This window comes from Phascolarctos cinereus, unplaced genomic scaffold, assembly GCF_003287225.1.
Source record: "Phascolarctos cinereus isolate Bilbo 61053 unplaced genomic scaffold, phaCin_HiC Scaffold_3;HRSCAF=262, whole genome shotgun sequence".
Classification (NCBI taxonomy): Eukaryota; Metazoa; Chordata; class Mammalia; order Diprotodontia; family Phascolarctidae; genus Phascolarctos; species Phascolarctos cinereus.
Window position 1 is genome coordinate 259,455,486 of NW_027555736.1, and position 15,037 is coordinate 259,470,522.

General features: G+C 35.3%; 1 protein-coding gene across 1 annotated transcript in view; it reads right to left on the bottom strand.

Annotated features, from left to right (window-relative positions):
• GPR137C (G protein-coupled receptor 137C) overlaps window positions 1–15,037 on the bottom strand; it is a 51,596-nt gene that overhangs the window by 7,030 nt on the left and 29,529 nt on the right. The window contains exon 3 of the mRNA XM_020974857.2: window positions 12,614–12,842. Coding sequence (XP_020830516.1) covers window positions 12,614–12,842 — 229 coding nt within the window. The remainder of the gene's footprint in view (window positions 1–12,613; window positions 12,843–15,037) is intronic.

Below are 15,037 nucleotides of genomic sequence, written 5' to 3' on the forward strand. Positions count from 1 at the left end.
TGGGGACTTAGACTATCCCTAAAACATTTCAATTAGAAATTCACCTGGCAGTGTAAAATTTCCTCTATTTTCTAAGGGCAGAAAGACCTATTTTTGATAGTCATTGGAAGCATTTTAGAAAGCGGTTATTTATGGAGATGAAGGAAAACATTTAGGAAGTTGCAAAATGGTCCTCTTGGAAAAGCAAATAAAAGGATTGGTCTTTAGATTCACATCATTTCATGCAAATGAAATTCTCCTATTATAATATTAATGATAAATTCATAACAATTGCCATCAACAAAGGCCATCATGAAAATAATTGAAGCTTATGTGCTAATATCTGTTGCAGGGGATGTGGAGGTAGAAAAAGTCTACAAAGATCTCAATATTGAACTACAAATGAAAAACATGCTTTAATACTTTAATGCAAAGGCAGGCATAAGGACAGAGAATAATACGGATCAAGCAACTACAGGCTAAAGGCTGATAGTCTAAATGGAAGCCTCAAGTCTATGTAATGCACAGTTTCTTCAGGAAAAGAGTCAGGAGATAGTGGATATTGGCAAGTACCTAGGAAAATATCACAAGAGTAAAATGATAAAACAGATGAGATAGCTAGTGTTTCTATAGCTTTAAGGTTTGCAAAGTACTTTGCCTATGTTATCTCATTAGATCCTCACAACAGCCCTGTGAGGTAGGTGCTGTTACTCCTATGTTTGATAATCATTTAAGAGTTAGGCCTAACTACACAGAATATAAAATAAGTTGAAGAATGATTCATTTAGTTAGATGGGTAGCCCTTGAACATTGGCTAGTTATTGCACAGAATATGAAGTGAGTCCAGAATTGTACTGAAGATTTGGCTAGATTGCAGTTGGGAAATTATATAGTGCTTTAATAGACCTCAAGCTACTCCTTAAAACAAATGGCTATTTTTTTTTAACACCAACATTTTTCTAGTCATGCGATGGTTCTGAAGTATGGAATACTAGTATTCGGAGAATTAAAATTTTTGGTCAGCATAGGGCAATGGAGGGTTTGCATGGTAGGAATGAATACGGTTTACCAATGAGTAGGTATTACCAATTAAGAATTACACAGAAGATGCATCCTCAAGAAAAAATGTATAATTGGCAAAGGAGGTAAAGCCAGTTCTGGTAAAGTTGAAGGATTAACCTACATGTTCCTTAACTTTAACACATAATGTCAAGAAAGCTAGAAAAATGTCCCTTTATGGAAACATTTGACAAAAGCAGCATAGGATATAAAGGCATAGGTAAATTACCATCTATACCACTGTAGTGGTGCCTTGCACATTAACATTAGATCCATTCATTGATTACCATGATATCAAATATCTACTTCTAAATTTTTCTTCTCAATATTGGTTTCAGTTGTATATCCTTAATATTTAAAATTCAGCCTTTTCAGTTTATACTATAGTCATAAATATAAACTTGTATTTGTTACCATATTAGTAATAGTATACTCTGTACCACTAAGATTACCAGACACAATACTTGTGGTGTTATTCTAAAATTCAAAGAGCTACTAAAATTAATTCAATATATTCAAATAGTATGAGTTAGGCTTTTACAACAAAAGCTAAAATTAAGTTTTTGGTCAAACTAATGGGTTTGACTTGGTTACTGTATGCCATAAACAATCTCCATTGAAATATCTTTAGTAATGTAAGACTAAAACCTCTACTAAAATTTATAGAACAGAAATTTCTAGAAACTAGGCAGCTAAGTAGCACTGGACTTAGAGTCCCAAAGAGCTCAGTTCAAATGCAGCCACAAATATATACTAGCTGCATGACCCTGGGAAATCCACTTAACCTTCCTCAGCCTCAGTTTCTTCATCTGTAAAATGGGGATAATAATAGCACCTATCTTTCACAGTTGTTGAGGATAAAATGAGATACTATTCTAAAGCACTTTGGAAACCTGAAAGTACTACATAAATGTTAGCTATGAATCCTTTATTATAGTAGCTTACTACATTCAGACTATTTCGAGATTAAACAAAAAACAGAACATTATTTTCATCTAAAAAACTATTTTGCCTTCTATGATTGGTCAATGATGCCAACCAAGTTAATGCATTGTTACTTGCCTAAAATAAGTGTTAATACTTTAGAAGCTTTTCATTCATAAGGAGTTCCAAGGTCATTAGCAAATGACTGTCCTTTGGATATAGTACAATTTATATGCACATATACATGGTAAATGTACACACACACACACACACACACACACACACATACATATATAATCTATTTATACACACACAAAGATGACTTAGTTATGGCTCAACTATATCTTCCACCCCCCAGAAAATAGAACAGGAACTTTCAGAGGACTTTAATTATTATTGAGCCACATAAATTGTAACTAAATATACAAAAGGAGAAAATGAGTAGATTGATGTCCTCCTTCCTCAGCTTCCCTCAGGGAAAAGAGAGGGAATAAAATGAGGAAGAGAGAATTTAGATACACTTGTGGATATGGCTAAGTTTAGAACAGCTTTTAAGTATCATGTATAAATTTCAGAGAATAAGGTAACATGATATTTATGAAGCCTATGCACTAATCAACTATTTTATCAAAAATTTGACATTTAAATATCTAACTTCAATTATTAGAGCTAGAAAGAATCTTAGTGATCCTATAGTAGAGATATATAAGCTAAATTAACTGATATTCTGGAATTTTTAAGCAATAATTTTAATATAAATTGTTTGTCATCCCTACTAGGCTAACCCAGTTAATAAAGGAAATAATGGCTTAAAAGTTTTCCTTGCAGGGGCAAATAAAGGAATTGACAGAGGTGATGTTATCACACATCTAGAAGCAACAGATATAATTTCATGGGACAGTTATCATTTCAAATTGCAGCGCTTATTATAAAAATTTGTAAAAATATCACTATGAAATGATTGCGGTGTATATGAAAACAGATTGCAGAGGATAAGGTAGCAGAAAAATTCAATGAAGAACCTTATAAATTTGTCTAAACTGAAACTATAACATGCATCCCAAAAGTCTTAGTGCAATTTTAAACTTTGAATAATTTCAGAACTATAAATGCTACAAATATGTAAAAAGATCATTTGAAAGTTTATATAAAGTTTCCTTACATTAATTAGTTATATGAATTTTGAATAATTGACTTTTCATTTTAATTTAACAAGTCAGGTAACTTTTCCATTATGCATTGCATGTCAACAATTTCTGAATGACACTTTCTCAGACAAATGAATCTGTAGGGGAGGTTCTTTTGCTTGGCTACCTTAGTCATCTGCTCTGTCTTCATTAGGTTTTTTCTTGTAGGGTCATGACAAAACTGTCATATACACATCAAAACTTCATTCTCTGGATGGTTTTAAAGTAAGAATTACAAATGTGTTCTTTTCAGTCACTGAGCAGCAGCTTCTGAAAGTTTTTACAAAATTAAAAAATAAACTAGAGTAATATATAGCACGAGATTATGGTTATGTTGAATTTTAATAAGAAACCTATTAATATTTTAAAAACAGACTTTCAAAACATCTTACAGTTTTTTGTATTTATACTTCTGAAGTTATTAAGGCTTAAAACTGTATTAAGACTTTTTGGGACAGTGTGTGTGTGTGTGTGTGTGTGTGTGTGTGTGTATACACTCTTATAACTCTGATTTCAACATGAAATGGTTTGTCCTGGGAGGTGGTGTCATTGGTGGTCTTAAGGTAGAGGTTGGGCTACCTTTTGGTATGTCATAGAAGAGAGTTGAATGATATCCGAGACATTTTTCTAACCATCAAAGTATGATTCTGTGGGTATAGGGGATGATAAAACGAATGTTAGAAAATACAGTTCAGGAGTCAGAAAGGAGAGGCAAAAGGCTTGCAGACTATACAGAAGGCTTTCAGCTTCATACCATAAGAATAGCTGGGAGGTGCTTGACTTGGGCAAGTGCCACATGATATCAAAAGATGGAGGTTTTGTCTTTGTCTCTTTTTGGGGCACTAATTACTGATGTGGAAATGACTAATTACTGATGTGGAAATATATTCCACAGTTGCCTCTATAGGGTCATACCAGCAACAAGTTGAGAACAAAAATCAAATTTATAACACTAGAAGTATAAAAATGGCAAAATTATTGCCTACAATTAAAAACAACCTGGGCTATATAATAAGCAAGCTGTTTCAGGAAATGGATGGGAGGGCATCAGACATAGATTATACTGATTTCTTAAATAAGTTTAGCTAATGTAAACCAATTGACATAATGAGATCAAAAAGAGCCTAAAACTACCTCAGAAAAATGCCAAAACAAAGAAAAAAAAGAGCCACACAATGTTCGTTAACAGAGAGATGAGGAAGCCAAGGACACTATAAGATTTTTAGAAATGAATCTATATCATGTTGGAAAAGGAAGGATAGTGGAAAATTGCACTACAAAACATCAGTAACAAAAGGCTTTTCTTCATAGCCATAAAATAGGTAAATTTTATAGTAGATTTTTTTTGCCCAACTTCAAATTTGACTTCAGGTTTTGTTTATCACCCACCATTTTCATCAGTTTAATATAAAGAATCATTTGACTGAACAAAATCGGGCTCATTTAACTCAGCTAAAATGTAGGTAATGACAATATCATATCGCATTTTGTCTGTGGAACATACCTCATCAGCATCCAACATTAGTCAGCCAGCATACTTGGACTCCACTTGCCTTGGTATTGCTTTTCCTTTTGGAGCTTTCTTGATGGAAGCATTCCTGGTGCTCAATCACTGATAGCACCTACGTTTTCTGGGAAGAAGCCCAAATGTGAATCCAAGAAATTTATCTTGAGTGACATGTTATATCCCTTAACCATTATAGATTTTGAGAGGATCATTGATAATTTCTTGTTGATTTTCTGCTTTTGAATTTCCCCCCAAATTTTTTTGGGTCACTTTTGGAAATACTTTGCATTCTGCTCCTTTAACTGTTCTTCAAAACAATGATCTTTAATCATTTTCCATATTGAGGACTTATAAGCATCCCTTCTGATTTTAGCCTGATTCTTGGAGATTTATTCTTCAGATTAGAAAAACCAAACAAACCCTGCGTTGTTTCAATGCATCAACTTGATAAAAAAAAATTTCAGTAAGCCACATTTAATGTATAATGATGGTAAGAAAATTCAAGCTTTACTACATTTTCCCCCTGAAAAATCTGTTCATTCCTTAGATGTCAGTGTTTTAATATAGTAGTATTTTCTGTCTCTAATGCCTGATTCACAAATAAGGCATCAGTGTAAGTCAAGTTATAACCTTAGTGAAAGAGTAATAATTTTCAGATTTTCCTCAATATGCCAAGAATATTTTTCTTTTCTTTTCTTTTTTTTTGGGGGGAGGGCAATTGAGGTTAAGTGACTTGCCCAGGGTCACACAGCTGGTAAGTGTCAAGTGTTTGGTCTGAGGCCAGATTTGAACTCAGGTCCTCCTGACTTCAGGGCAGGTGTTCTATCTACTGTGCCACCTAGCTGCCCCACCAAGAATATTTTTCATATGTAATGCTTCTCGAGAGATGTTTATTGTTTTGAACATATTTCGGTGCCCTCTTGAAGGAGATTCCATATTTTTAATCTAGAAGTAAAAAGTTCCATTTAATTCTTATATAAGATATTGAACAAGGTCCTTAAGTATGTTCAACAGAGGATTTTATGACAGAAAGGCTACTTCAAATGGGAGAGGGAGTGATCACTTCTTTGGCTGTCTCCTACCTTGTCATGTTGAGCTTCCTGATTACAATCTGGTAACATTAGGCTCATACTCATTCAAATTACAAGTTTCTTATACTATGTAAACCATGTCTTACCATGAGGATGGTAGATTTGGATATTGTATAGTGTGTTTAAAGATAATTACTGATGCTTTTAAGTGAAATCTGTCAAATAGTCTTTTTTTCTCTAAATCACAGGAAATGCCAACAGTGTGTAATGAGAACCATGTATCCTCCCAATAGTAGCCTAACAAATAAATAATACAGCAAGAAAGGAGGAAGGAAGGAAACAAGCATTTATCAAGTGCCTACTTTACAAATATTATCTCATTTGATTCTTACAACAACCTTGGGAGGTAGGTATTATTATTATTACCCTCATTTTACATCTGAGGAAACTGAGGCAGATAGCGGTTAAGGGAATTGTCCATGGTCACTCAGCTAGTATCTTAGTTTGGATTTGGAGTCTGGTTTTCCTGACTCCACGCTCAGCACTCTACCTATTGTTCCATCTAACTACTTCAACAGCATAACTGAAGGGCCCAAACATTATTCTGATCCTATTTTATCACCAAATCAGAGTTCACGTGCTTTCTTAACCGGAGAAAAGTTTAGTATGAGAATTAGAGGTTAGCTCACAACTCAAACTATTCAGATGACTGACAAAACATACTAAGAATTCCAGTAAATATATACTAATGTCTCAAAAATACAAAACATTCAACAATAGAATTGACAGAGAAGTCTGATACAATATATAGCAGACATAATAATGTAGTCACCTGAATAATGTAAATGAGTGGTGAGCTAATGTGTATACATATGTGTATATACATGTGTGTATACATGCAAATATTTATAATCCCTCCCACATGTGTTGTCTCCCCCTTATTAGAATGTGAGCTCCTAAAGAACAGGGACTGGTTTCATTTTCTATTGTATCCTTGGGCACTTAGCCCCATGCTTGGTACAAAGTACATGCCTAAAAATGCTTTTTCAATTCATTCACTCTTATAGAGGGGTTCATTGAAGGCACATAGCAGATGAGATAAGCATTTACATAGCATCCAAAAATAAGCCAACAAGGGATTCTTTACTGTTTCTTTTACATCACACCACACTTTATTAGCTCTTCATATTGCATAGTTTATCAAAATATACATCGCTAAATAATGGTGGGTGATAGAGGAATTTCTTATATTTATGAAGTCCAAATAACAACACACATACACATCGAAAAATTTGCCTGTAAAGTTTGCATATTGCTTAATAAAATAATGAGAAACAATGGAGAGTTTTGTAAAGTATGATGAAGAGATCCAAAGTAGCAGAGTCATTCTGGGGGCATTTAAGCTTGAAAAGTAGAATAAAGACAACAGACAAAAAAATGGAAGAGACTTGTAAAGATTTAAACTTTTTTAGGCACCATAGACAATGAAGTAATAGCATTACTAAACATATATACACCAAATGGTATAGCATCCAAATTCTTACAGGAGAAGTTCAGGGAGTTACAGGAAGAAATAGACAGCAAAACTATACTAGTGGGGCACCGGAACCTCCCCTTCTCAGCACTAGATAAGTCTAACCACAAAATAAACAAGAAAGAAGTTAAGGAGATGAATACAACATTAGAAAAGTTAGGTATGATAGACCTCTGGAGAAAACTGAATGGGGATAGAAAGGAATATACTTTTTTTCTGGGTAGTACATGGCACATACACAAAAATTGACCATGTGCTAGGGCATAAAAACCTCACAATCCAATGCAGAAAGGCAGAAATATTAAATGCATCCTTTTCAGATCATGATGCAATAAAAATTATATGTAATAAAGGGCCATGGAAAGATAGACTAAAAAATAATTGGAAACTAAATAATCTAATCCTAAAAAATGATTGGGTCAAACAACAAATCGTAGAAACAATCAATAATTTCATTCAAGAGAATGACAATAATGAGACAACATACTAAAACCTATGGGATGCAGCGAAAGCAGTTCTTAGGGGAAGTTTTATATCTCTAAATGCTTACATAAACAAAATAGAAAAAGAGGAGATTAATGAATTGGGCATACAACTAGAAAAACTAGAAAAAGAACAAATTAAAAATCCTTAGCTAAACACCAAATTAGAAATATTAAAAACCAAAGGAAAAATTAATAAAATTGAAAAAAAAAGATTTAAACTTTTTTTAATTTTTTCTGAATTACATGTAGAATTCTTTAACATTAATTTTTAAAAAAAAAGTTTATTTACAAATTCTCTCCCTTCCACCTCCTTGCTTAAGAAGGCAAGCAATTTGATATAGATTAGATATGTGCAGTTATGTAAAACATTTCCATATTAGCCATATCGCAAAGGAAAAATATGCAGACCAGAGAGAGAGTGAGAGAGCCAAAAAAAGTATGCTTCAATGTATATTCAGACTTCATAAATTCTTTCATGGAAGGCGAATAGCATTTTTCATCTCAAGTCCTTTGGAATTGTCTTGTATCATTGTATTGCTGAGAACAACTAAGTCATTCATAGTTGATCATTGTATAATATTGCTCACTGTGTATAATGTTCTTCTGGTCCTGCTCACTTCATTTTGCATCAGTTCATGTAAGTTTTTCCAGGTTTTCATGAAGGCATCCTGCTTATCATTTCTCATAGCACAATAATATCCTATCACATTCATATACTATGGCTTGTTTAGTCATTCCCCAATTGATGGGCATCCCCTCAGTTTCCATTTCTTTGCCATGACAAAAAGAGCTATTATAAATGCATATGGGATCATTTTCCTTTTTTTAAAAATTTATTTAGGATAAAGACCTAGTAGTGTATTACTAAGTCAAAGGATCTCCATGCCCTTTGGGCGTAGTTCCAAATTGCTCTCCAGAATGGCTGGATTAGTTCACAACAGTGTTTTAATGTCTATTTTTCCACAGCCTCTCCAATATTTGTCATTTTCCTTTTCTGTCATATTAACCAATCTGATAGGTGTGAGGGTAGTACCTCAGAGTTTGCAATCCTATCTCCTTTGCCTCCTGGAATGTAATATTCCAAGCCCTACAATCCTTTAATGTGGAAGCTGCTAAGTCTTTTGTGATTGACTCTGGCTCCACAATATTTAAATTGTTTCCTTCTGGCTGCTTGCAGTATTTTCTTCTTGACCTGGTAGCTCTGAAATTTAGCTCTAGCTGGGAGTTTTCATTTTTGAATCTCTTTCAGGAGATTATCATTGGATTATTTTCATTTCTATTCTACCCTCTGGTTCTAGGATATCAGAGAATTTTTTCTTGATAATTTCTTGAAATATGATGCATAGGTTCTTTTTTTTCATTATAGCTTTCAGGCAGTCCAATAATTCTTAAATTATCTCTCCTGGATCCATTTTTCAGGCCAGTTGCTTTTCCAGTGAGATAGTTCACATTTTCTTCTATTTTTCATTCTTTTGATTTTATTTTATTAATTCTTGATATCTTGTGGAGTCATTAGTTTCCACTTGTCCAATTCTAATTTTTAAGGAATTATTTTCTTCAGTGAATTTTTATGCTTCTTTTTTCATTTTTCCAATCCTACTTTTTAAGGAGTTCTTCTCTACAGCAGATCTTTTACCATTTGGCCTATTTTTTAAAGGTGTTTCTTTCTTCAGTATTTTTGTATGCCTCTTTTACCAAGCTGTTGACTCTCTTTCCACAATTTTCTTGCATGTCTTTCATTTCTTTCCCCAATTTTTCCTTTACTTCTCTTATTTGATTTTTAAAATCCTTTTTTAGGTCTTCCAGGATTTCTTGTTGGGTTGTGTCCAATTCACAGTTTTCTTTGAGGCTTTGTTTGTAGCTGTTTTGACATGGTTTTCTTCCAAGTTTGTGTTTTGATTTTCCCTCTAACCACAGTAATTTGTTAATGGTCAGGTTCTTTTGTTGTTGTTTGTTCATTTTTCCAGCCTACTTCTTGACTTTTAACTATGTTAAAATTAGGCTGTGCTCCTGAGGTGGAAGAGGCACTATCCCAAGCTTCAAGTTTTTTTTTGTGCTGCTGTTTTCAGAGCTAGTTCTAGGAGTTTGCTGGTAGTGCTTCCAAGGCACTATGATCTAAGGAGATTTGTGGTTTTCTCTTTTCCTGGCCTTTGCTCTGGTAAGAGACCTTGTTTCCGTGTAGCCACGAGTGCTAGCCCTCTTATCCACTCTGGAACTCTGATCCAGCTCCCCTGTGGCCACCAATGATATTGCTCCTTTTGGCCCTGGAACTATGACCAGGATCCTTGATCTGCTAAAGCCACAAGTATTATTGCTCCTTTCTGCCTTAGAACTAAGACCAGATTCCCTGATCCCTTGTGAGCAACCTTTAGCCCTCTTCTCCATCCTGGAACTGTGACTAAGGCCTCTGTTTCCTCCAAATAGGAGCATTAGTGCTCCTATTTGCCCTGGGACTGTGACCCGGAACTGTGTATGGGCAATGCAACAGGGTCCAAAACCCAGTGTCAGCAAAGGGTCCTCTGTAATTTCTTGCTGACCATTTGTCTGATTCCCTTACCATCTGTGGGCTAAGAACTCCTAAAGCTGTTGCTACCACTGATGCAGCCACCTTCAAGGCCTGCTGATGGAGCCTGATGCATTGTGTTCTAAGCCAACCACTACCATGGAGAAACAGACTTTTCTTACTGACTTCCTTGATCAGTACTGTTCTATCTTGGGCCAGAAAATCTTTTCACCCAAACAAAATTTGACTTGAGGCATTATCTTAAAGTTGCTTGGATGGAAATTTGGGTGAATTCAGTTGAGTTTCGGCTCCTACTCCACCATCAGGCCTCTGTAATGATTTTTATGGCCAATTTGAGGTCCATGGGAAATATGATATTTGTATGAGGAAGTTGAAATGGCCTTGTAGAAAAAGATTGTAAGTACAGCTGGACTAGATCAATTACATCCAGAGGATATCCATACTAGGAAACAAACAAATTGAGGGTACTGAGAAATTAATTCTCAAGATATCTGAAAAACAGGAGGATACTAAATGCTTAAAAAAAATCTCTGGTATCTTTCCCTTCAAAAGGCAAAACTGAGAATATAAAATTAGTAATTGATCTTGTCTAATTTATCTCTTCAAAGTATTATAAGAATGATTGACACACACAGGGCATCTTTGATGAATGGAAATAAACAGTATTTTTAGGCATTTGCAAGCAACATAGTATATAATACTATGTCTTCAGTCACATACTTTCAAAAAAGGCATACAGAATACAAGATTCCACTCTGCTTCAATTATAAAACAAAAGATATTTGATTCAGAAGTGTAAAAGTCCACCTTACAAACTATCCAACAGGGTATCTCTCTATGTATTAGAAAAATTGAACTTTCTTGTACAAAATAATTTTGTTTGCTGTTCCTCTGCATGTAAGACATAATACATGAAGACACATATGTTCACCAAATTAATTTGCCTAGAATTGTGCAGAGTATTTAAGGAAAAGTGATTCCCTAATGAAGTCCTCCAGATGTTCCTGCTTGTGGATGACAGCTTGCTGACTAAACGAAATCCTAAAACAGTGCATAGCTTCCCAACTGAGACCTATGAGACCCAACTGAAGGAAAAAACAAGTCCTGAAGGCATGAAGAACATCTATTGTCCGTGTAGCTGGATAGACAACTCTTAGAACTCATTACTCAATACACAGACACTGGACAGACACTGACAATGTATAATGAATTGTACTCAAAATTGAGCAGGAGAACCTGATTACTATTGGGAAATTTCATAGTTCCTTTACGGACCCTAGCTTATTTCTGACACCAAAGTTCATCTTTTAACATCAATATCCTTCTGATGGTGCTGTATGGTCAAAAGTTATGGAATACTAGTTTGAAGAACTGACTCAATGACCATCTAAAGGGCATTGGAGAGGTCATATGGTGGGTTGAGCAGGTTGCAATAAATTACAAATGGGGAATTGCAGGAAAATCATATAAAAGGATGTCAGAAACATTTGAAGAGTAACAAAAGGAAATAAGCATTTATGAGCATCTACTTTGTGCCAGGCACTACGCTAAGCACTTTTCCTGAATATTACTCATTTGATCCTCATAACAATCCTGGGGGTAGGTGCTATTATAATTCCCACTTTATAATTGGAGAAACTGAGGCAAACAGTGGCTATGTGACTTGCCCTGGGTCATATAGCTAGTAAGTGTCTGAGGTCAGATTTGAACTGGAAAATGATTGGAAAAAGTAATGATCTAATCATGTAGCAGGTGTGAAGATAACCAAGGGACAGCTCAGTCTTTATCTATACACAAAGGAAGGTTTCTAGTACTCTGGGTGAACCTTCTGTGGTAGCTTCATGTCAACATATGGGCAAGTGTCTCTTAGGATTGACAGGCAGGGACAAGCTAAGATAGGGTCATAGATTTGGGACTTGCATGTGCCAAGTAGAGTAAACAGATAAAAGATATTAACGAATAGAAAAGGAGACATAGACAACAAATATGTGTTATAAAATGGTATTAAGGGATTTTGATCTGCACAAGTGAAGTTAGTACTCTCACACAGCTGAGATCTCAGATCTAAATAATATTATAATAATAATACCAATAGCTAGGATTTATAAAGCACTTTACAAATATTTTCTTTTTTATTCTTATAATAACCCTAGGAGGTAGGTGCTATTATTATCTCCATTTTAAAGAAAAGGGAACCTAGGAAGGCAGAGCTCTCTAAGTGACTTGCCCAGTATCACACCGCTAGTAATTATCTAAGGCTGGATTTGAATTCAGGTCTTACTTATCCTGGTCCAGCAGTCTATGCAGTATGCCATCTAGTTGCCTATATATAGTATCTTGGAAGAGAGAATCCAAAATTCATTCTAAGTGACAGCACACTTACCTTTGATTTGAGGTAGACATTTACTGATGGCACTTTTGCAATTTTGCATATGTAACTAACTAATGAAATGACACAAAGAATGAATAGGCTATCACTAATTAGTGCTTGAGCAAATATTGTCCATTTCAATTGATTTTCTGAAATATCTCCATGAAGTAACACTGAACAAGCTAAGTTTGTCACCAAAAAGAGAAGGCTTGCTAACATAAATCCCATATGTAGAAGAATTCTGAAAAAAAAAAAAGCAAACCTGTTAGGTGCACTTACAAAAATAATGGAAGAAATCAGTTCATGCTTCCTCAGATATATTAACTTCATAACTTAATTAAAACAAAGTTTATTAATGGAACATAAATACAAAACTGACAGCAAGGACAACACTAGGAGTACTAAAGCTTAAAAGGAGTTGAGCTTAGTATGGAATGCTAAGAATAACAAAAAATTTTTGTTTATTTTTTAAAAAGCTATGTTGAAGAAAAAGAGGATTAAAGAAAGAACAGGATAGCTGTTTGAGGTAGATGACATGATGATAAATGATAATTATCCTCTTTTTATACAGTACTTTAAGCTTTACAAAAGGATTTTCTTCATGACTTGTGACATAAAATTACAAAAATTATCCCATTTTACAGAGGAAAATGAGGCTCTGAGAGATTGACTTCTACTTTATTCCATAAGGCTATGGAGAAGGATTTGAGTTAGAGTCTGACTATATGTCTAGGATCTTATTTACCTTTCTAACAGATGATAACGATTATGATAACAGAGAGAAGATAGAACTACTAAACTTACTCCATAGGTCTGGTGGGCAGAAATCTGAAAGAGGTTCAACTTCCTGAGGCATTTATATCTACCACTACAGTGCTGACATAATGCTGACTGGATCAGACAAAGCAGAAAGTATAAGGCGTAAGAGAAATAGAATAGAGTTTGCTCAGCCAAGCTCGGGGCAGTCCATTAAAAGATTCAGATTATTCCGGATATAACCCAGAACAAGCTACTGATACTTGACAACAAAGCAGGTATCCACAAAAAGTACAAACCTAGCAGAATGGGGAATGTCATGGGCACAAGCACTGGGTAGCATTGCTGATAATATTAATCAAGAACTTGAAACTGATAGATGCTGAGGTGTCCAGACGTAGTCCTCCTTTGTCCATCAGCAAGATGGGACCCTATCTACAAGGAAATGGCTTTGGAGGATTAATATTTGGTCCAATTCACCTGCAGCTTTACCGACTCTGAAGCATGCATACCTGGATCTTAGAAACCATCAACTGATGCCAAGTATTACTGTGAAGGATAAAAAGCCTGGCAAAACCCTTCTAACAAGTTGTTTTGAGCTATATGGCTGTGTATGTGAGAGAGCCTTGAGGAATTGGATAGATAATTCCTTTACCTACACTAACTCCTGGATGGTGGCCAAGTTGTCTGGGACCTGGAGGGAATAGGATTAGACAATTAAAAGACTTCACCTTTGGGGTCAGAACTAATGAAGGAATTTTGTCAATCCCTCCTCCCACACATAATTACTAGTGAAGTATATCAATCAGTACCTGGACACATCACATGGCTCCTGCTGAACTGAACAACCAGTTTGATACACATATGATAAATGGCAGAGGTTAGAGAGTGGGGTTATCATCAATCTAGAATTAGGGGGTCATGATGCATTGTTTTTTGTAAGTGCAGGAACTTATTACCCCTAAAGGTGAAGCAGCTACTTCTGCCCAGTAGGTATCCTAACTAGTTCAGCTGAGCATCACTTCCCAGAAGTCATGTCTACAAAAACAATAAATTGGTACCTCCCTTGAAGGGGGTGAGGTGTAACTTTCCAGTCCAGGATTTGTTTGGATCCAGTCCCAAAGAACTTACCTATAAGGTATTATGGATAAGAGGGGACTTCTTTTAATTGTCACCCTTAGTCCCTCCTTATTCTATTTTCAAGATATAGTTGCCTAAGCCTCAAAATTCCTATCCCTCACTCTCCTCAAAGGGCTCCATTTACTTCAGGGAATCGGTTCAGATGACCCTCAATTGGCAGATTTCCTTTGCCTCCAGGATGGTTAGGGTAACACTTTTTTTCAGAAGGACTTGTGGAATCAAAGAGTAGAATTTTAAAGAGACACTTTGCTTTTTAAAGGCACAAGGAATGTGCAGCTCTCTTTCTATTGACTATGGTAAGTCTATATTTTCCTGAAAGAAAAAGTAATATATTAGCTGGCTTTATGGCAATCGTGAGTCCTTGGAAAAGGGTAAGGGACAGTTCTTGCCTAGCCCTAATGAGAGAAGAGGACAGTCTCTCCACAAAGTCCTCTAAAGGGTCAAAGATTTGGTGTCACCCTTCCGCTAGGACTTCTAGGGAGAGAAAAGTCCTAGATGATGGGACAAGTAACACTGAGCAGGTAATACTATAGGGTAAAC